Raw genomic sequence first — 22,259 nt, 5'->3', positions numbered from 1 at the left:
TTATGTTCGAATGGAAGCTTTGATCTGTGCTTTGCTCTTTCTTCCTGTGTCCTCACTAAGTATTTTGTAAAGAATGTTTTCCTCACAACTCTCTTCTCTCTTTTATCTCTCTCTGTTCTCTTCATATCTCTTCTCTTCCCTATCTCTCTCTCTCTCTCTCTCTCTCACACACACACACACACACACACACACACACTCACTCACTCACTCACTCACTCACACTCACTCTTTGTGTGTAGGGATAGGATTCCATTTTCCAAGCTGCCCTATTATGACAGTACCCACTGCTTGCTTGTGTGCAGAGGAGGGAGAACAGCTGGCAAATTTCTATTTTTCTCTATCCCAGGCGCAGTAATTGCAACATCAAAACAACTGCCCTGGTTAGTATTTGCATATTGTACATATCAGAAGGGATGTGAGGAAGTAGACAAGAAAAGTCTTGAATAAACTAAAACCAGTACAAATGTTATCTGCTGTGTGCACATTTGCCTGCTTAGAGACTCATCATGTATATCAAAGTGGTAAAGAATGGCTGAATGTTTTGGTTTACTTGGAATATTAAACTGTTTAATTTAGCTGCATTATAAGGTTCCGCCTTCCCCCATTCTGATTATTCTATTCAGTTGCAAGTCTTTCCCTTGGAGATTCTGTTTGTTGGGTCGAAAGTCATTCATTTCCCCAATCCCCACTTTTTAAAAAATTATCTAGCAATAGGGTGCGGAGTAGGCCTTTTGAGCCACGCTGCCCTAGCAACCCCTGACAAACCCGATTTACCCTAACTTAATCACAGGACAATCTCCAATGACCAATTAACCTACCCAGCACGTCTTTGGACTGTGGGAGGGAACCAGAGCGACACTTCTTGTGGTCTTCAGCCAGGGCCTGGTTGCTGGGCAACGGCTCTTCCAGCTCAATGGTTGCTGATGTCTCCATGTGGGAAAGGATGGTAGTCTCCTGCAGACAAGACATTCACAGCTCAGCATGATTTATTTAAGCCTTGGGCAGTAGCGTTTTGTTGTAATTAAAATCACAGATAGCCCAGTACTATGGTTGTGATAAGCTGTAGAATGCAAGCTTTGCACATATTGTGTAGTTTAAGATTAGCTATATTTGGTACATGTATAGTGAAACATACAGTAAAATGTGTTGTTCGCATCAAATAAAACCAGCGAGGACTGTGCTAAGGGCAGCACACATGAAGTGCCGCCGTGCTTCAGGCAGTAACATAGCATGCGTACAACTTACTAAAACTAACCATAAGTCTTTGGAATGTGGAAGGAAACTCAACGTGGTCATAGGGACAATGTACAAACTCTTTGCCGTCAGCAGCGGGAGTTGAACCCTGACCAGTGATTGTTGATGCTTTAAAGTAATTTTGCTAACCACTGAGCTACCATGCCTCTCACTTCTTTATACTGCCCAGCTCTCAGCTTAGAACTCTCTGTGATCTGATTTAACTTGATTAAAACTATAGTTTAATGTGGTCGTCCTGCATACATTAAAACAAAATGTTCGATCTACAACATAAAAAATTCAGGCCTTGTGAGTGAGGCAGGCTGCAGGTGCCAGTTTCTCAATGTTCGTTCATAGAGACAGGGAGTGTCCACATCCCTTGCTATTAGCCAGAGGAAATAGAGCTGTGAGTGTTCCTTTTGATATTGTGGCCATCCATTAGCTCTGAAAATTGGAGTTGAGAAAGGCATTCAGATACATAACATAGATCTGTTTTCACAAGTCAGACCACTTGCAGCATGGTAGTGTAGCGGTTAGCGGGACAATATAATAGTGGCAGTAACTCGGCTTCCAATTCCACCACTGTCGGTTCTCCCCATTAACTGTGTGGGTTTTCTTCAGGTGCTCTGGTTTCGCCCTCATTCCAAAGACGTACAAGTTAATAGGTTAGTTGGTCACAAACGTGCAATTGGGCGGTGTGGGCTGATTCGGTTAGAAGGGCTGTTACCCTGCTATACCTCTAAATTAAAAAGAAAATGAAAGAACTCCAGCTAAGCAAGCCCTTTCACTGTCCTTAACTATTCCCAAACATTGCCCACCTGAATCTGAATGTCGAGCTAGAGTATCAGTCCAAGAGGCAGAGGTGGATCGGAGCTTACAGGATGCATCCAGATGCGAAATGGGATTAAAGAAAGTTTGCATTATTCTGTCATTGGATGCAGCTCTCATTGTATTTAAGATCAAGTACATCCACAATGTTCTCAATGTTTCCTGCCACTCAAGCAAAAAGGAAAGATATACAGTTCTGCTAGATCTATCACCTGCCAGCTCTTGGTCCGCCCCTTCCCTTCATCTTTTTGTACTGGCCGTCTTCCACCTTTCTTTCCAGTCCTGGTGAAGTCTTAACCTGAAATATTGACTGACTATTTCCCTCCATCGATGCTGCCTGACTCACTGTGTTTCGCTGGTGCTTTATGTGTTACTCCTGATTCTAGTATCTGCGATCTCATGTATCTGCATATATTGAATATATTCACAGGTATTGAATTGTCAGTTGTATTTTGGGAAGTCAAACCAAGTCAGGACTTGTGTGAAATGGCAGGTCTTTGGGAGGAGAATAGAATAGAGAAACCAAGTACATAGTTCCCTGAAAGTTGACAAGGTGGTGAAGGATATGTAAAGCATGCTAGCCTTCATCAGTCAGGGCATGGAGAGCAAGAATTGAGATGAAGTATTACAGCTGGATAAGATGTTGGTGAGACTGCCCTTGGAGTATTGTGTGCAGTTCTGGTCACCCAGCTACTGGAAGGCCATCACTAAGATGGAAAAGCTGCATAAGAGATGTTGTTGCCGGACCTGGAGGGCTGAAGTGATAAGGAGAGGCTGGATGGATGGTCTGGGGCTGTTTTCCATGGAGCATAGGAAGCTGAGTGGTGACCTGATAGAGATTTAAATCCAGAAGTCAAAGCCTGATGGTCGGAGCCTGGGTCTGCAAAACTCTGCAAGTCTGCTGGGGAAGTCAGGACCCAATGTCTGTGAATCCGCAAGTCTGCTGGAGGCGGAAGAAGACAGCCTATTCTGGAGTTAATGGACTGTGTATGAGGGTGGGTGGGAGGAATGGGGCTTGTTTCACTTTTGTTGCTTTGTCACTTGCAATGTATATTCTCATTTGTTGCATTCTGTGGTGGTCTGCTGAGCACTGTGTGCATGCTATGTTCCAGCTAGAATATGTGGCGACACTTGCAGATTCTCCCAGCACATCTGTAGGTGGGTTTGTTGTTAATGCAAATGTTTCAATATACATGTGATAAATCTCAATCTGAAATCTAAAACCTTCATTAAAAGGAGCTGTCAAGCTGACAGAAGTACTCTTTGAGAGAGTAGCTGGTGACTAGACATAGAGTCTGTGGCATGGAAAGAGGCCCTTCAACCCTAAGATTTCTGCCAGTGGCAATATTGACATGAGCCTCTTTCATGGCGTTCCAAAAATAATTACCTCCATTCCTTCCTTTCCTTTCTCACTAGCTTCCTATTAACTGTGGTAGTGAGTTTCACATTTTCCCCATTCTGGTTAAAGCAGTTACTTCACGGTTCCTTACTGGATTTATTGGTGGCCCATCTTCTCTTTGTAAGGCCTAAGTTTTGCATTCCCCACAAGTAAAAGCATTTTCTTTAAGTCTGCCATTTGAGATCTCCTCATAAGTTTATAGATTTTCATCAGGATGATCTTCAGCCCTCAGTTTCCTGAGAATAGGCCCTTGCTGTTCATATTTCCCATTTATTACTGTTATGCATTAATAAGGGTAGCTATTGAGTAAATGGAGTATAAAAACATGGTCACTAAACCAATAAGACCATACTGTGTAGTAGATCCAGGATCTGTGAAGGGTTTGCTGATCTTGGCCTGGCCTGAATCTGAGGCTGAATTTTTATTCCCAGAAACGGGAAGAGGTTTGTGTTGGAAAGGGCACGGAGGAATAGAAAGGACCTTTCCTTCACAGATCCGTGGTGAAGGCTGCATTGATGCCTGTTCTTCATGCCCAGCAGATATTTTTGAGTTGTAAATAACTCAATATATGGAAAAGTAGGTGTTGCACACTGGTGATGGAAGATTTCAAGTCTTGGTTTCCATCATTAGGCAGCAAGGATGTGTTTCAGTCCTTTTCAAATCACTTGCCCAATATTATGTCTTTACACACTTCTCATTTTGAATCAGATGCAACTGAACTGTTAAACACTGTAAGCCATCCTCTTCAAATTAAAACAGTTTGATCTACAGGGCATATTGAGTTAGCAGCTTGTCAATCCTTGTTGAATGAATTGACACCTCCATATATTTGAGGTGAATTTTTGGTCCACAGTAGAAGCAAAAGGTTTGTCTGACTTCTGTCTGTTTCTTCCTCCATCCCATAGTTTTCTCAGCTCATTACTAATCTACCCACATCCTCAACACCAAGACAAAGCTTGGATGCTTCATTGGGCAAATAATTTGCTGTTGCTTACTCTGCTTGTGATGAATGAAGTTACTGAAGGGCTGTAGGGCCATGGTATCGTAGCAGTCAGCACAATTACAGCTCTGGGCGTTGGAGTTACATTCCGGCAGCGTCTGTACGCTCTCCATGTGACCATGTGGGTTTCCTCCTACAGTACAAAGGTATACCGATAAGTAGGTTAATTGGTCATTGTAAATTGTCCTGTGATAGGCTAGGGTTAGATAGGTGGGTTATTAGGTGGCTCGGCTGCTTGGGTGGTAGGGCCTGTACCGTACTGTATGTCTAAATAAATAAAATAAACAACTCTCTATTGGAAGGGGGAACACAAGTGAGAAGGGGTTTTCTACCATTGCAGGGTATTTTAAATAATGTCCCTGCACTTGAGTGGCTTACATTTTAAAGTGGTGAAGCAATATACTGTATTAGTGAGCAAATCCTGAATCTGTGGAATTGGAATATAGGACAGACTAGATACCATAAGTATTCATTCGCTCAGATGAAAATAGAGTGTTTTCTTTTAAGAAACAAATCTTAGTATATAGTACATGAATAATTTAGGATAGAATTTTTGGGCGGCAATTAGTAGAGGTTCGACCCTGACCTTGGGCACTGTCTGTTTACATGTGATGAGAGTGGGAGGAGTTTGAATATATGTACATTCTCAGTGAGAAGAGAGACTTGTTCCCATGCTGTATCTCTCCATGACTCTGAGGGTGTATAGTCAAGTGTGGCCTGCATCAGTGGAATGAGTAACCTTTGTGCTATGTTTTCTAATGACCTGCACTGCTGCAGCTAGCCTCACCTTGTACCTGGGTCTCCTACGGGCTGGTTGTTATGATTGTTATTGTGTATCTGCAGAGGTGAAATGTAGTCCTCGATCTCCGGTACCCTGCACTGCATTCTCTGTTAAAAAGCACGTAAACCGAGGGCACGAGCCAGCATCATCAATGACGTGAACCATTCTGCAAAGTGAGAAATGGTGTATCACCATCTGCCTTCTAGGGAGAGAAAGCATGGATCCTCTCCACCTCCACTCAATCATGCATCACATACCTACAAGCTCAACTAATTCCAGGTCCTGTGCACACGTGACAACTCTGATACATGATGGAGGGCTCAGTGAAGACTGTTCTTATTCAGATGAGATACTGAAAGGAGACCCATTTTTCTCATTCATTCCTTCTGGTGTCAGACAACTTATCCAACATCCACTGAAAAGATAAGGATTAGCTTTCTTTATCACATGTACATTGAAACATACAGTGAAATGCATTGTTTGCATCAAATCAGATCAACGTGGATTGTGCTGGACAGCCCACAAGTGTCATGCTTTTGGTGCCAACATAGCATTGCCCAAACTTGTATGTCTTTGGAATGTGGGAGCACCCAGAGGAAACCTGTGGGGAGAACGTACAAACTCCCTACAGACTGCAGCGGGAACTGAACCTGATCTTACAGCAGGCGTTGTGATTACATTACACTAACTGCTTCACTACCAGTAAAACTTCAGATGTAATATTATGTGTTCCTGTGAAACATCTCCAGATTTAGCAATGACTTTCTTCAATTCTTGACTGAGGGATTAGACAGAGTACACTGGACAACAAAGATTTTGCTTCCTGAATACCTTTAGGTGTATTTTATGAATTTTAGGCTACTGATCATGAAAATCACCATGAGATTTCCCTACCAGGCACCATTTTTTGAAATCACTTATGTTTATTATTTCAATTCATAATTCAAGTCAATTAAAATGTTGCCTACAATGTAAGCTGGAAAGTTTCCTATCTTGTCTAGGCATGCTTGGACAAGCTTAGGCGGTCCAGCTGTTGCATGGCAGGACAGGTTTTAGTAATAATTATTGGGTTCAGGACTGTAAGGATGGAATTTGCTATCACCAGGCACAAAAATTTCTAGAAAGGATTCTGATATTTGAGACAGATGCTTCCCAGAATAAATGATGCCCAGATTAAGGAAAGCATTTTTGTTGGTCCACAAAGCAAACAGGTCATCAATGACAGGCAATTTGAAGAATTTCTAGTGGGACCGGAGAAAATCACATGGAAGGCATTCAAGGAAGTTGTTGAAATTTTTCTCGGCATCTACAGAACACTAAGCTACACACAGCTGGTTGAAAGCATGCTTCAAGCATATAAAACCATGAAATGCAACATGTCACTAAAGATTCATTTTCTGCATTCCCATTTAGACTTCTTTCCTGCAAATCCTGATGCTGTCAGTGACGAGCATGGTGAAAGGTTTCACCAGGACATTGCAGTCATGGAGAAAAGATACCAGGGCAACTGGAATCCATCAATGCTTTCGAATTATTGTTGGACACTTAAGCGAGAAGCCTCAGACACTGAGTACAAATGAAAATCAATAACAAAATATTTTTAACTTAGTTGAATTATTGCAAAGCATCAGCACCATTATGCAATTAAACATATTATATTCAATAGAAGTTAATTTGTTGTTTCTCCAAATTCCTATGTGATACAAGTAGGCTGAAATTATATTTGTGTTCATCTTCAAGCAGTCTATCATAAACAAAAAATATCCTGAGGAAGCAACACTTTTGAAAAAATTTATTGTAGTGATATTTAATGAGGTAGTTACAGCCAAGGAGAAGGATACAGGTGACTGGATGACCATCAGGAGGGAGAAAGGGAATAGGCGGTTAGTGCAGAGTACACCTGCGGGCCTTTCCCCTCAACATCATGTGCACCACTTTGGATACTTTTGTCAGGGGGTGGTGATGAGGGGGTGACCTAGCAGAGAAGGCTACAGTGGTCAGGTCTCTGGTGCTGAGTCTGGTCCTGTGACTCAGAAGGGAAGGTGGGGGGGTGGGGAGAAGAAACAAGCTGTATTTCAAGGGGATTTATTGGTTAGGGGAACAGGAAAGAAGTTCTGGGAATGAGAATGGAGATTCCCGGTTGGTATGTTGCCACCCAGTTGCCAGGGTCAAGGACATCTCAGACTGAGTCCACAGCATACTTAATGGGAGGATGAGCAGCCACAGGTCGTGGTCCACTCTGGTACCAGTGACATGGGCAGAAGGGGTGACGAGGTCCTGCAAAGTGAGTTCAAGGAGCTAAGTACTAAGATAAAGGGCTGGACCTCCAAGGTTGTGATCTCAGGATTGCTACCCGTGCCATGTGCTAGTGAGGCCAGAAACAGGAAGATCATACAGTTTAACATGTGGCTAAGGAGATTTTTAGGTCAGTGGGCTCTCTTCCAAGGAAGGTACAGCCAAGAAGGGCCAAAAGGCCTGTTTCTGTCCTGTCGTTTTTCTATGGTTTTCTCTGGTAGGTCTTGTACAGAAGGGACAGATTGCACTTGAACTGAAGGGGGACGAATATCCTAGAGGGAAGGTTTGTTAGTGCTATACAGCTTGTATTGGGGGGGTGGGGGAGAAGCGGGGTGGGAACAAGAGCACCAAAACAGATAGTAGAGTGGTTGTGGAGAAAGATGGTGTTAAGCCTACATACAGAGTCAGGAACTACAAGGTCGTGCATGCTGGGACTAATGTCCTGAATTGTATATATTTTAGTGCAAGGAGTATTAGTAGAAAGACGGTTGAGCTTAGGGCATAGACCAGGACTTCAAATTATGAGAGGCAGAACTGGCAGCTCATTGTTCCAGGGCTCCATTGTTTTAGACATTACAGAGCAGGAGGGATTAAATGGCATTGCTCGGTCAGGACAGACTGGAGAGCTTGTCTAGTGAGGCTTTATGGATAGACCTGAGGAATAAGAGAGCTAAGACCACATTAATAGGATTATATTATGCAGTAGATCACCCAACAATCTGCGGGATTTAGAGGAGCAGATCTGTAGAGAGGTCACAGACGGTTGCAAGAAACATAAGGTTGTGATTGTAGATGATTTTAACTTTTCATATGTAGACTGGGACTCCCTTACTGTAAAAGGGATGGGAAAGAGTTGTGGGTTTGATTTCAACACTTAAGAGAAATTTGGATAGGTAGATGGAGGGGAGGGGTATGGAGGGCTATGGTCCCTATGCAGGTCAATGGGACAAGGCCCATTAATGGTCAGCACAGTCTAGATGGGCCAAAAGTTCTATTTCTGTGCTATGACCTTTATCTAGCTTCTTTATCCTTTTAACAATTTACTACCATTAGATCACAAAACCACTAACTATACAGGTGTCCCCTGCTTTTCGAATGCTCGCTTTACAAAACCTGTTACGAAAGACGTACATTAGTTCCCTGTTTTCGCTAACAGAAGGTGTTTTCACTGTTACGAAAAAAGCAGTGCGATCGAAAAAAGAAGCAGCGCGCGCCCCGAGCAGCCGCTCTCCCTGGGATTCGGAACGGCATTCTAGCCGGCATTGCTTAAACATATGCCTGTGAGCAGCCGTTAGCAAGATGAGTTCTAAGGTGTCGGAAAAGCCTAAAAGAGCTCGTAAGGGTGTTACACTTAGTGTAAAACTAGACATAATTAAGCGTTTCGATCATGGTGAACGAAGTAAGGACAAAATGAGTTTGGCTTGTGGAAGTTGACGAAGATGATGTTGAAGAGGTTTTGGCATCCCATGACCAAGGACTGATAGATGAAGAGCTGATGCAATTGGAAGAGGAAAGGATAACAATCAAAACTGAATTAGTAATGATAAAGTACGACTTTAATTTTGAAAGGGTACGTTGGTTTAGGGCATATTTGCAAGATAGTTTGAGTCCTTTCAAAGAACTGTATGATAGAAAAATGCGCGAGGCTAAGCAATCAAGCAAGCCTTCCACATCAGCCACAGCAGATGACGAACCTCGACCTTCGACATTGAGACGGTCAGTCATAGGAGAAGATGACCTGCCTGCCCTAATGGAAACAGAGGACGATGAGATGACACCCCAGTGTCCCACCACCCCAACCCCCAGGCCGCAGACAGATACCAATTCGTGGAGAATGCAGCAGTAGCCGGGAGGCACACAGCACATCTTTAAGAAAAAAGCCAAAATAAACATGTTAATTAATTACGTGCCGGGCGGCACCTAATTAATTAGCTTGTTTGTTTTGGCTTTTTTTCTTAAAGATGTGCTGGGTGCATCCCGGCTACCGCTGTATGTCTGCATGCTTCGCGGATCGGTATCGGGTCGCTGCCCGGAGGGTGAGGGCCACTGCACCACCCCAACCTGCGACGACTCAGCCTAACACACCATCATCAGTGTGCTCGGCGCTGTCCCAATTCCGGTAAGTGATACTACACTGTACATACATTATTTCTACTTTATATTGGCTGTGTATTTTTACGTGTTATTTGGTATGATTTGGCAGCTTCATAGCTTAAAGGTTACTGGAGAGCGCTTGCGCTGTGTTTTTGCCGAGAGCACTTGCATGAGATTTTCGCTACGCAGAACAGTGCAGGCAATGATTGTGGAAAAGTATTTCTACTTTATATAGACTGTGTATTCATCATATCATTCCTGCTTTTACTATATGTTACTGTTATTTTAGGTTTTATGTGTTATTTGGCATGATTTGGTAGGTTATTTTTGGGTCTGTGAACGCTCACAAAATTTTCCCATATAAATAAATGGTAATTGCTTCTTCGCTTTACGACATTCCAGCTTACGAACCGTTTCATAGGAACGCTGTACCCTCGGATGACGGGGGAAACCTGTATAACGTGTAAGAAATATTCTTCCTCTTGCAGTCTTGTAAAGATTGCATTGGCTTTATTGACACATGTACATTGAACCATACAATGCAAAGTGTTGCTTATGTGGGGTTGTGCTCGGGTAGCCTGCAAGCGTCACCACATTTCTGGCAACAGCATAGCATCCCTATAATTTACTAACCATAATTCATACATCTTTGGAATATTGGAGGAAACCAGAACATGTGGAGGAAACCTCCGCGGTCATGGCAAAAATGTACAAACTCCTTATGGACAGCAATGGGATTTGGAGCTCAATCTTACAGCTGGCACACTAAGCCACTATGTTACCATGCCACCCCACTATCTTGTGTGGTATTTAGTGGTTGTTTCTAAATCAGGAATGATCGTAAGCGAGCTAGCTTTGATAGAGAACATAATTATGGCTCAAAATGAGTTTGTGAAAGTTAATGAACTTCTTTACATAACTGATGGATTTTGTATTAAACCAGTGGTGATGACTGGAGGCTTACTGAGCTCAACATGATGAGGAATTGGATTTCATTGCTAAGGACTTATTTTTAGACATTATTTCAAATCCTTCCTAATGTGAATACATCACTTATTTTGGGCCTTGGCAGTTTTGCACTAAATCAGGAAATTGCTTAATGAAATCCTACTTGTTGCCTGGGCTTTATCTCTCTGATTCAGAAATTAGCTTGTAAAGCTCCGAACCCCTCATAAAATGACTAAGGAAGAGCCTGCTATCAGCACTTTACATATTAATTGTATTGTGAACGGAAGTTAAATGCACATGTTTCCAGCACATCCAGCACCGAAGGGAGCCTGAAGGACCAAGGATCAATTTTATTCACCATATGCATTCATACGTATTAGAAAATTGCTGTGGTGTCTTCGTGGGACATGCAACAAAAAATAACAACATTCAACAATTATATAAAAATAAATTTAGAGATTAAAGAAGAGATGTGGAATAAAAATGTGCATAAATACATAAATACCAGCATGTATTTGCAACTTAAACAGCATTATAAGAAGTGTTTACAGTGCAGTGCAGTGACGGCGTAAAAGATGGGGGGTTGGGCTAACTAGAATGGTTGATCAGATTAACTGCCTGGAGGAAGAAACTTTTAAGATTGCATGGTTTATGTTTTAACAGCCCTGTAGCACTTTGCAGAACAATACCCCCTTGAAAAATCTCCTTGTTCGTTCGGTCAGCTTTCTGCTTCAGCAGTGAACTTTTACTGTTGTGATCTGTAATGGAACAACACACAAAGGCACTGCAGGTCAGGCAGCACTTGGAGAGGGAACTGGACAGTTGACATTTCAGGTCAAGATCCTTCAACCCCGCCCCTGTCCCATTTCCCCCACCCCCTCCTTCCTCCTGATCTAACTGGCCATATCCTCTCTCTTTCCCTTCCCTCTCCATCCCTTCCCCACAGGAAAAAGAAAAAGCCAGGTACCTAGCCTTTTGTGTTATGAGGCCTCACCTATGCCCTTTGTCAATTATGATGGTTTCAGTAATGTACCTGGAAAGTGCAGACATGGTGGAAGGAATGGACCTACTCAGCTAACTGCAAAGTAATACTGGGAGTTAATATAATAGTGAGAACACGAGTTGTATAATACTGGAAAAATGTGTCTGTGAAATCAGTTCAGAGTTGAAGTGAGAGAAGTTTTCTACACTGCTTCAGGAGTCAAATGGTTGAAGGATGATAACTAGTCCTGAACCTATTGAAGTGGGATCTAAGGCTCCTGAATATAGGAGTGAAACTTGCTTTCCCGTAACTCCATTGTTCTATTCCTCTGTCTCTTTCATCTTTGCTGTTTATCTATCTGCCTTACAACTCCCCTGTTCATTTCCCTTTGGAACCCGCTGTTATTCTTGTACAGCAGTTAAGTACACTGAGTGGTCAGTCTCATCTTTCATGTGATTTGGCTTTGGCCACTGAGCCCTGCAACCAAAGGGATCCTCCTTTACTCCAGTGGGAGGGAGTTCTTTAGCAGAGTTGTAGTTCAGCATTATTCCCTATAATTCCTGACATAATGGGAGCATTCTGCATAAATTATTACCTCTGGAACACACGTGCATATTTATATTAAGGCAAAATTGATTGCAGCTATAGCTGCACTCTGCAGAATTATCTGAACACTGTTAATCCAGTTGACTGTGCTCACGCAACATGCTGTGTTTGTCACCAGTGGCAACATGCTGCTATCTTAGTGCTTTATTTCAGCAATACAGCACGATAACTGGCCCTTGCAGCCCAACATGCCCAGGCTGGCCAATTACACCCATGTGGCCAATAAACCTGCTAACCGGCAGTGTGGGACGAAACTGGACCACCCAGAGGACAATCACACCATCATGGGGAGAATGTACCAACTTTTTTCAGAAGGAGAGGAATTGAATCCAGTTAACTGGCACTGTGCTAACAGCTACACTTGTGTACCACCCCCATGTAGGAATGTTTAGATGGGGTTACACAGTGCTGGTCAGAGGAAGGAGATGCCTGCAGCACTCTCTGTTAGCTCTCATTCGTTTTTACTTGCTGGTGAATGCCCTGCAGTGTTCTCTGCTATACGTTTGTCCTCAGATAGGTTGTCAATGCTGTACTGTTTGTATGACATTATTCTTCTCCACGCCACACAGTATCTAAAATCAACTCCAGCAAACATTCCTAAATAATCTGTGCTCTTCTAATTATATGCACCCCTTATTTGACTTCTCACCAATGCTGATCAGACTTTCAACTGCAGAGGCCCAAAACTGTGGAATTCTCGTCAAGTTCAAGTTTATTGTTGTCATCAGCATATGTGTATAAATACCATGAAAGTAAGCTATTTGCAGCAGCACAGTACATTACAGGGGCAGACAGAGTTAACATAAGCTGTAAATTACATGCACTGATGAAGGGCCTTGGCTTGAAATGTTGACTGTTTATTCCTTTCCATATTTGCTGCCTGACCTGCTGAGTTCCTCCGGCATTTTGTATGTGTTACTCTATAAGTACTGACCTCACCTTTAGTCCCAGTTCTAATGCCAACATCCGGTTATCTTGGAATTGGAGTTAAAAGTGGTACTAAGTGGATCAACTTGATTGCAATTTTTAAAGCACTAAATATATTTTCACCTCTCCTCTTTCCAATCTGCAGGCAACTATGTCTCCTGTTAAATGCTGAGAACATTTTCCATTCCATGGCTGAAATCCTACTTCGTGAAGAAGACTTGAAATTTGCTTCAACCATGGTCCAGACTCTGAACTCCATCCTCTTAACATCAACTGAACTTTTCCAACTTCGAAACCAGCTGAAGGACCTGCACACAGTGGTAAGGGCAACTCTCAAGTCTCTCAGATTTGGCATACATAGGTGTGTGGACAGGGTTTACTCAATAGTTTCAGGTCAAAGAATGCAGTAGTTACTGTTTGAGCAATGTCAATTGTAAGGATCCAGCTCCATTACATGGCCCAAGATGAGCCAGCCAATCTAAGGCAGTAGTAAAATGGCAGCTTGTTGTGTTGTTCAAGTTCTTGGTTTCCTCTTAAGTGCTCCAGTTTCCTCCCACAGACCAAAAATGTGCTAATTAGTAGATTAATTAGTCATTGTAAGGTGTCCTGTGATTAGTCTGGGGATAAATAGGTGAATTGCTGGACAGAGTAGTTTATTGAACCGGAAGTCCCTGTACTGCACTATATCTCTAAATAAATAAGACCATAAGAGATAGAAGCAGAATTATGCCATTCAGCCTATCAAGTGTGCTCCACCATTTCATCGTGGCTGACAATTTTTCTTCTCGACCCCATTCTCTTGCCACCTTCCCATAACCTTTCACACCCTGACTAATCAAGAACCTATCAAGCTCTGCCTTAAACACACACAATGAGCTGGCATCCACAGCTGCCTGTTGCAACAAATTCCACAGATTCACCACCCTCTTGCTAAAGAAATTGCTCCTCATCTCTGTCTAAAAGGATGTCCATCTGTTCTGAGCTTGTGCCCTCTGGTCTGAGACCCCCTACTATAGGAAATATCTGCTCCACATCCATACATTCAACATTGGATAGGTTTCAATGAGATTCTCTTCTTTCTTCTAAATTCCAGCGACTGCAGGCGCAGACCCATCAAACATTCCTCATACCCTGACCCTTTCATTCCCAAAATCATTCTTGTGAACCTCTTCTGAACCTTCTCCAATCCCAGCATATCCTTTCTTGGATAAGGGGCCCAAAACCACTCACAATAATCCAAATGTGTTTGACCAATGCCTTATAAAGCCTCAGCATTGCACCCTTGCCCTTATATTCTAGTTCTCCCAAAATGAATGCTAACATTGCACTTGCATTCCTCACCACCAACTCAACCTGCAAGCTAAGCTTTAGGAAGTCCTGCAAAAGGACTCCCATGTCTCCTGGCATCTTGGAGTTTTGAATTTTCTGTTTAGAAGATAGACTATGCTTTTATTTCTTCTACCAAAGTGCATGACCATACTTCCCGACATTATATAACATTTGCCACTTCTTTGCCCATTTTCCTAATCTATCTAAGTCCTTCTGCAATCTCTAAGCTTCCTCAACACTACCTGTCCTCCACCTATCTTCAGGTTGTCCACAACCTTGGCCACAAAGCCAACAATTTCGTCATCCAGATCATTGGCGTATACAGGTTATTTAAAAAGAAGCGGTCCAAGCTCAGACCCCTGTAGAATACTACCAGTCACCAGCAGCCAAACAGGAAAATGAAATCAAGTCATTAGAAGGGGGTGACATGGGTTGGGAGGCGTTGAATCATCGTGGGTAGACCTAAGGAACTACAAAACTACAGACCCCTGAACAGTAGTAAAGATGTGGTCTAGAAATTACAATGGGAGATAAAAAATGGATGTCAAAAGGGCATGTTATTATAATCACGGGAAATTTCTATATGCAGGCAGACTGGGAAAATTGGGTTAGTGTTGGAGCCCAAGACAGGGAATTTCTAGAGTGCCTACAAGGTGGCTTTTTAAAACAGCTCATGGTTGAGCCCATTAGGGGATCAGCTATTCTGCAGTGGGTGTTGCACAATGACCGGAATTGATTGGGGAGCTTAAGGTTAAGGAATCTTTAGGGGCTTCATGTCATCGTATGATCGAATTCACCCTGTAATTTGAGGAGAAGCTAAAGTCAGATGTATGAATATTACAGTGGAATAAAGGGAATTACAGAGCCTTGAGAGAGGAGCTGGCCAAAAATGATTTGATAAGAACACCAACAGGGACAATGGAATTTATGGGAGCAAATCGGAAGGTGCAGGATATATATACATCCCCAAGTGAAAGAAGTATTCTAAAGGCAAAATAACACAATCATGGTTGACAAGGGAAGTCAAAAGACAGCATAAAAGGAAAAGAGAGTGCATATCATAGAACAAAGATTAATGGGAAGCTAGAGGATTGGGAAGCATTTAGAAACCAACAGAAGTCAACTAAAAAAGTCATAAAGAAGGAATGCGAATTAAGCTAGCCAATAATTTTAGAGGATACCAAAAGTTTATTCAGATAGATAAACTAAAACAGAGAGACAAGAGTGGGTATCAGACCACTTGAAAATGATGCTGAAGAGGTAGTAATGGGGGACAAGGAAATAGTGGACGAACTGAATAAGTAGTTTGCATCAGTCTTCACTGGAAGACACTAGCAATATGCCAGAAGTTCAAGAGTGTCAGGAGGAAAAAGTGTGTGAAGTTGCCATTACTAGGGAGACAGTTTGGAAACAGAAAGGTCTAAAGGTAGATAAGTCACCTGGACCAGATGTTGTGCACTCCAGGGTTCCGAAAGAGGTGGCTAAAGAGCTTGTGGAGGCATTAGTAATGATCTTTCAAGAAGCCATTCACTCTGGCATGGTTCCGGAAGAATGGAAAATTGCAAATGTCACTCCACTCTTCAAGAAATAAGAGAATCAGAAGAAAGGAAATTATAGGCTAGTTAGTCTGACCTCAGTGGTTTGGAAGATGTTGGAGTTGATTGTTAAGGATGTGATTTCAGGGTACTTGAGACACGTGATAGAATAGGCCATAGTCTCCATGGTTTCCTGAAGGGAAAATCTCGGCTACTAGTAGCAGATACAAAGGAGAATCAGTGGACATTGTGTACTTGGATTTCAGGAGGTCTTTGACAAGGTGAGCCCATGGTATTACAGGGCATTGGCATTGGCTAATTGGCATGAGTCCAAGAGTGGGAATAAAGGGAACCTTTTCTGGTTGGCTGCTGGTTCCACAGGGCTGTGTGTTGGGACTGCTTCTTTTTATGTTAAATGTCAATAATTTGAATGATGGAATTGATGGCTTTGTGACCAAGTTTGCAGATGATATTAAGATAGGCGGAGGGGTATGTAGCTTTGAGAGAAGTGGAGAGGCTACAGAAGAATTTAGACAGATTAGGAGGATGGGCAAAGAAGTGGCAGATGGAATACAGTGTCAGGCAGTGTATGATCATGCACTTTGGTATAATAAATAAAATACAAAAATTCAAGGTGCAAGGGGATGTGGGAGCCCTTGTGCAGGTTTACTTAAATGTTAATTTACAGGTTGAGTCTGTGGTGAGGAAGGTAAATGCGATGCTGGCATTCACTTCGAGAGGACTAGAATATAAAAGGAAAGATATAATGTTGAAGCTTTATAAACCATTGGTGAGGCCTCACTTGGAGTATTGTCAGCAGTTCTGGGCCCCTTATCTAAGAAAGGATGTACTGTAATTGGAGAGAGTTTAAAGGAGGTATACGAAAATGATTCCAGATTGAAAGACTTGTCATATCAGGAGCGTGTGGTGGCCCTGGGCCTGAACTCACTGGAATTCAGAAGAATGAGAGTGGCCTCATTGAAACCTATCAAATGTTGAAAGGCCTTGATAGGGTGGATGTGGAGAGGCTATTTCCTATGGTGGGTGAGTCTAAGACCACAGGACTCAGCCTCAGAATAGAGGGGCATCCTTTTAGAATGGAGACAAGCAGGAATTTTTTTCACCAGAGAGCGGTGAATCTGCATAATTCTTTGCCAAAGGCAACTGTGGAGGCTAAGTATTTAAGGCAAATATTGATAGATTCTTTATTAGTCAGGGCATGAATGGATATGGGGAGAAGGCAGAAGATTGGAGCTGAGAGGGAAATGGATCAGCATGATAAAATGGCAGAGCATACTCGATAAGCTAAGTGGCCTAATTCTGCTCCTATATCTTATGGTCTTACATTATGATCCCTGCCTCCTTAAGGGTTCCTTTACCTTGAGCTCCCTAATCACATCCAGTTCATTACACAGCACCCAATCCAGAATAGCCTTTCCCCGAGTGGGCTCAACCGTAAGCTGCTCTAAAAGTCCATCTCATATACATTCTTCAAATTTTCTCTTGGGATCCACCACCACCCTGATTTTCCCAATCTACCTGCATATTAAAATCCCCCATGACTATCGTAACATTGTCCTTTTGACGTGTGTTTTCTATCTCCTGTTGTAATTTGTAGCCCACATCCTGGCTACTGTTCAGGGGCCTGCATATAACTCTCATCGGGGTTTTCTTACCCTTTCAGTTTCTCAACTCTTCCCACAAGGATTCTGATCCTATGTCTAAGGATTCTAAGGATTTGATTTCATGTTTTACCAACAGAGCCACCCCACCACCTCTGCCTACCTGCCTGTCCTTTCGATACAACATATATCCTTGGATCCTGAGCTCCCAACTATGATCTTCTTTCAGCCATGACTCAATGATGCCCACAATGCCATAGCTGCCAATTTGTAACTGCACTACAAGGTCATCTATCTTATTCTGTATGCTGCTTGCATTCAAATATAACCCTCCTGTCCTGCATTCATCACTGTTTTTCAGTTTTCCCCCATGTTACACCTGAACTCATCTCACTGATTGCAATTTTGCCCTTTCATCTGCCTGTCCTTCTCACTGCACACTGCATTTAATCATATATGAGCTGTCCCATCCTCAGCCCTTTGACCCTGGTTCCCTTCTCTCACCCAATTTAGTTTAAACCCCCCCCCCCAGCAGTTATAACAAACCTGCCCACAAGGATATTGGTCCCCCTCAGGTTCGGGTGTAATCTGTCCCTTCTTTCCCTTCCCAAAGGAAATCCCAATGATCGAGAAATCCGAAGCCCTGTTCCCTGCACTAGTTCCTCAGCCACGCATTCATCTGCTAAATTATCCTATTCTTACTATCACAGGTTCGTGGTCCAGGCAGCAATCCAGAGATTACAACCCTGGAGGTCCTGTTTTTCAGCTCTCTACCTAACTCCCTAAATTCTCGCTTCAGAACCTCCTCCCTTTTCCTACCTATGTCATTGCTGCCACCCTTCTCCTTTAGAATGCCATGGGTCCAATCCGACAATCTGAGACATCCCTGACCCTGGATCATAGGAGGGAACATACCATCCAGGTGTCTTTTTCACATCCACAAAATTTAGCATCTACTCCGCTGGAACTATGGAATTCCCTACCACTACTGCAGTCCTCTTCCCACACCCCATCCCAGCCCACCACCCCCTACTCCGCAGCACTAGACCCAGTGCCAGTGATCCGGTCTCTGTGCTCCCACCAGTAGGTCGTCCCTTACCAATAAATAAATCACCACCCTTTCTACGTTCAACTGGGCTCCTAAGACCTCAGCTTTCGCCTTCTGTTCCCTCTGTTGATTCTTGTTAATGGGGAATAATTTTATTTAGTATCAAATTTTTTCACTGGGAATCTCGAAAAAGAGCACGAAAAATGCTGGAAATACTCAGAAGGTCAAGCAGCATCTGCTAAAAGAACCCTGATGTAAACACAAGAGATTCTGCAGGTGCTTTAAATCCAGAGTAATGCCCACAAAATCCTGGCGGAACTCAGCAAATTAGGCAACCTCTAAGGAGGAGAATAATCAGTTGACATTTCAAGCTGAGACCCTTCAACATGACTGGAAGGGGAAGGAGAAAAGGCCAGAGTAAGAAGGTTGAGAGGGAGGAAGGATTCCTTCTCTTTAAGTCCCTTACTCCTTACACCTATTACCTCCCAGCATTTTCAATTCATTCCCCATAGATGCTGCCCAACCTCCTGAGTTCCTCCAGCATTTCGTGCCTGTGCCTTTTGTCTGAAGTATTAACTGTTTCTCCAAGAGTCAGAGCATAGAAACAGGCCCTTCAGCCCAACTAGTCCATACCAACCACAGCATTCTCCCTACTTGTCCCAGTTGTTTGCATTTGGCTCATAACCCTGCAAGCACCTCACCTCCACTTCAATGGCTCCCCAAATCTCATGCAACCTAGACTTCCAGCTCACCCTGCCACTTGGGATCTTGTCAAAGGCCTTACTAAAGTCCATATAGACAACATCCACTCCCCTACTGTCATGTATGCCCTTAGTTACCATTTCCAAAATCTCCAAAGAATTTATCATCCTCCCACATACAAAGCCATGCTGACTATTCCTGATCAAAATAAAATGTATTATCAAAGTACATATATGTTACCATATACTACCTTGAGATTCATTTTCTTCCAAGCATTTATAGGAAAACAGAAATGCAACAGAATTTATAAAAAAATATATCAATAAATAAAGACTGACAAACAACCAACGTGCAAAAGAAGACAAAATCGTGCAAATAAAAAAATATCAAGAATACAATCAGGTCCTACTATCCAAGTGATGGTAGATCTTGTCTGTCTGAATTCCCTCCAGTTAACTTGCCTACAACTGAAGTCAAATTCACCAGCCTGCAGTTCCCTGGCCTGTCTTTGTGACCTTTCTTGAACAATGGAACAACATTGGCCACCCTCCAATCTTGTGAAACTTAACCGGTGACTTACAATAAAGCAACCATCTTTACAGGTGCCTCCGTGATTTCTTCCCTGGCTTCCCATAAGATCTGGGGGCGCACTAGTCAGGCCCCGAAGTTTGCCCACCTTAATGCCCATCTTGAAGACTACAAATACCTCCTTCCTCATAATGTCCACATGATCCAAAGCCACATAACTCATTTCTTTGGCATCCATTCTCTGGTATTCTCCTTAATAAACAGTGAAGATAAACAATATTAAAAATCTCAGCCATCTCCGTACAGCTCCGTACATACTTGCCAACTAGTCCTTTGCCTTTAAGTGAAGTCACCCAGTGAAGCTCAGCTGGATTCTACCTAATGCCCTCAAAGACTGTCCTGCTCCAGTTCAAGATCTTAACCTGTCAACCTGTCGATCTTTTTCCATAACTATTTTAAAACCAATAAAATTGCAGTCACTACTCAGTATTCTCCCCAAAAGAGACTTCAGTTACTGGATCCCAAGAGGAGATCCAGTATTCCTTCTTACAAAGTGTGGAAACTATCTTGGATGCACCACACAAATTCTGCTCCATCCAGGCCCTTTTTTATTGTGGGTGACCCAGTCAATACCAGGAACACTGAGAAGTCCCACCAGCTCTACCTGCTAATCATAGTCATAGTCATACTTTATTGATCCCGGGGGAAACTGGTTTTCGTTACAGTTGCCCATAAATAATAAATAGTAATAGAACCATAGAACCATAAATAGTTAAATAGTAATATGTAAATTATGCCAGTAAATTATGAAATAAATCCAGGACCAGCCTATCGGCTCAGGGTGTCTGACCCTCCAAGGGAGGAGTTGTAAAGTTTGATGGCCACAGGCAGGAATGACTTCCTGTGCCACTCTGTGCTGCATCTCCTTAATGTCATACAATATACATCCTGAAATTCTTTTTCTTCACAAGCATCCATGAAAACAGGGGAGTTCCCCGTTCTTACAACAACGTGAAATTTCTCAACACATCTGCTCCTCAAGTTCCCACTGACTGTTGGTGGGGAGAGGTTGATATACAACTTTACCAAGGAAACCATCCCCTTCCTATTTCTAAGTTCTACCCAAATGGCCTCATTAGATGAGGCCTCAAAAATATCCTCTCTAAGCACTGTTGTAATGTCCTCTTCTATCAAAATGTAAAACCCCCTCCACTCTTACTCTGTCACGTCTAAAGTTTCTGTATTCTGGAAGCTGCCAGCCCTGCCCTTCTCTCAGCCATGTTTCTTAAATGGCTACAATGTCCAAGTCACTAGAGGCATTCCATGCCTTCAGTTCATCGGCCTTACCTGTTAAGCAACGTGCTTTGAAATAGATGCAATATTAAGCAGTTTTCCTATCTGCTCTTCAACCGCAAACATAGCTATCCTGTTGGCTAAGTTTACATTTTTTGGTTGCTACACATACCCCTGTCTTTTCACTGACTTCACTCTCATGAATCCCACCCCACTGGGAATTTACTCTATACTTCCTGGTGGCAAAGGAACATTTCCCCAGTAGGATATCAGGTCCCCCTCTGTCTTAAGTGCAACTTATCCCTCTTGTACAGGTCACCTTTACTCCAGAAGAGATCCCAATGATCCAAGAAACTGAGTCCCTGGCCCCTACACCAGCTCTTCAGCCACACATTCATCTGACTCTTCTATTCCTGTGGCACCAGGAGTAATCCAGAAATTACTAACCTCAATTTCCTTCATTTTAATTTCTTACCTAACTCTCTATATTCATTCCGCAGGACTTCATTCATTTATATCAACCTCCACTGAAAGAGAAGAATTGGATACGATGTTTTATTTCCACAACCCTCACCCTACTTCACCTCTACTAACAAAATTTGATTTGCATTAGAAGGTTAATTTTCTCCGTAAAAAAATGGAAAGACCAACTACGAACAAGATGGCTCAGCTTAATAGGTGGGCTTCTTGTTGTGTCATGTCCAGGGGGCTTCACAATGCTTCAAAATTAGTGCACTGTGCACCACAGTTTGAAGCTATGGCTTGAAGGCTCTACCTTTGGTGTGTTGTATTTTTTAAATTATTGTTTCTGTATATTTTGTTGCCTACAGGAAAGCTGCAATCTGTTCTGTAGCTTGTATCGTTCCTGGTGTCACAACCCTGTGGCCACAGTCTCCCTCTGCTTCCTCACACAGAACTACAAGCATGCCTATGATCTCATTCAGAAATTGTATCCTTTCATTCTAACGTGTGAGATTGACAGCTTGGCTTATCTTCCTGCAGCTTGACTCAGTTGGCAAGACTTGGGCCTTGGGTCAGGGAGTTCCGCTGTCCTGCTCTCCTTGTGTCTGAAGTAGGAAGTACACAATTCAGTGGTAAGCCAAACTCCA

At 42.8% G+C, this 22,259-nt stretch overlaps 1 protein-coding gene across 4 annotated transcripts in view; it reads left to right on the top strand.

Annotated features, from left to right (window-relative positions):
* The window catches only part of vac14 (vac14 homolog (S. cerevisiae)), a 468,264-nt gene that overhangs the window by 328,782 nt on the left and 117,223 nt on the right, over positions 1-22,259 (top strand). For 3 of the 4 annotated variants that reach the window (XM_072279307.1, XM_072279308.1, XM_072279306.1), the window contains 2 exons: positions 13,239-13,413; positions 21,981-22,099. In XM_072279307.1, the coding sequence (XP_072135408.1) occupies positions 13,239-13,413; positions 21,981-22,099 (294 nt within the window). Of the gene's footprint in view, positions 1-13,238; positions 13,414-21,980; positions 22,100-22,152; positions 22,245-22,259 lie in introns of all 4 variants that reach the window. The other variant, XM_072279309.1, reaches the window with a different exon arrangement.

The sequence above is a fragment of the Mobula birostris genome, chromosome 15, assembly GCF_030028105.1.
Source record: "Mobula birostris isolate sMobBir1 chromosome 15, sMobBir1.hap1, whole genome shotgun sequence".
Lineage (NCBI taxonomy): Eukaryota > Metazoa > Chordata > Chondrichthyes > Myliobatiformes > Myliobatidae > Mobula > Mobula birostris.
The sequence above is the reverse complement of the archived record's forward strand: the minus strand, read 5'-3'. Positions and strand labels throughout refer to the sequence as shown.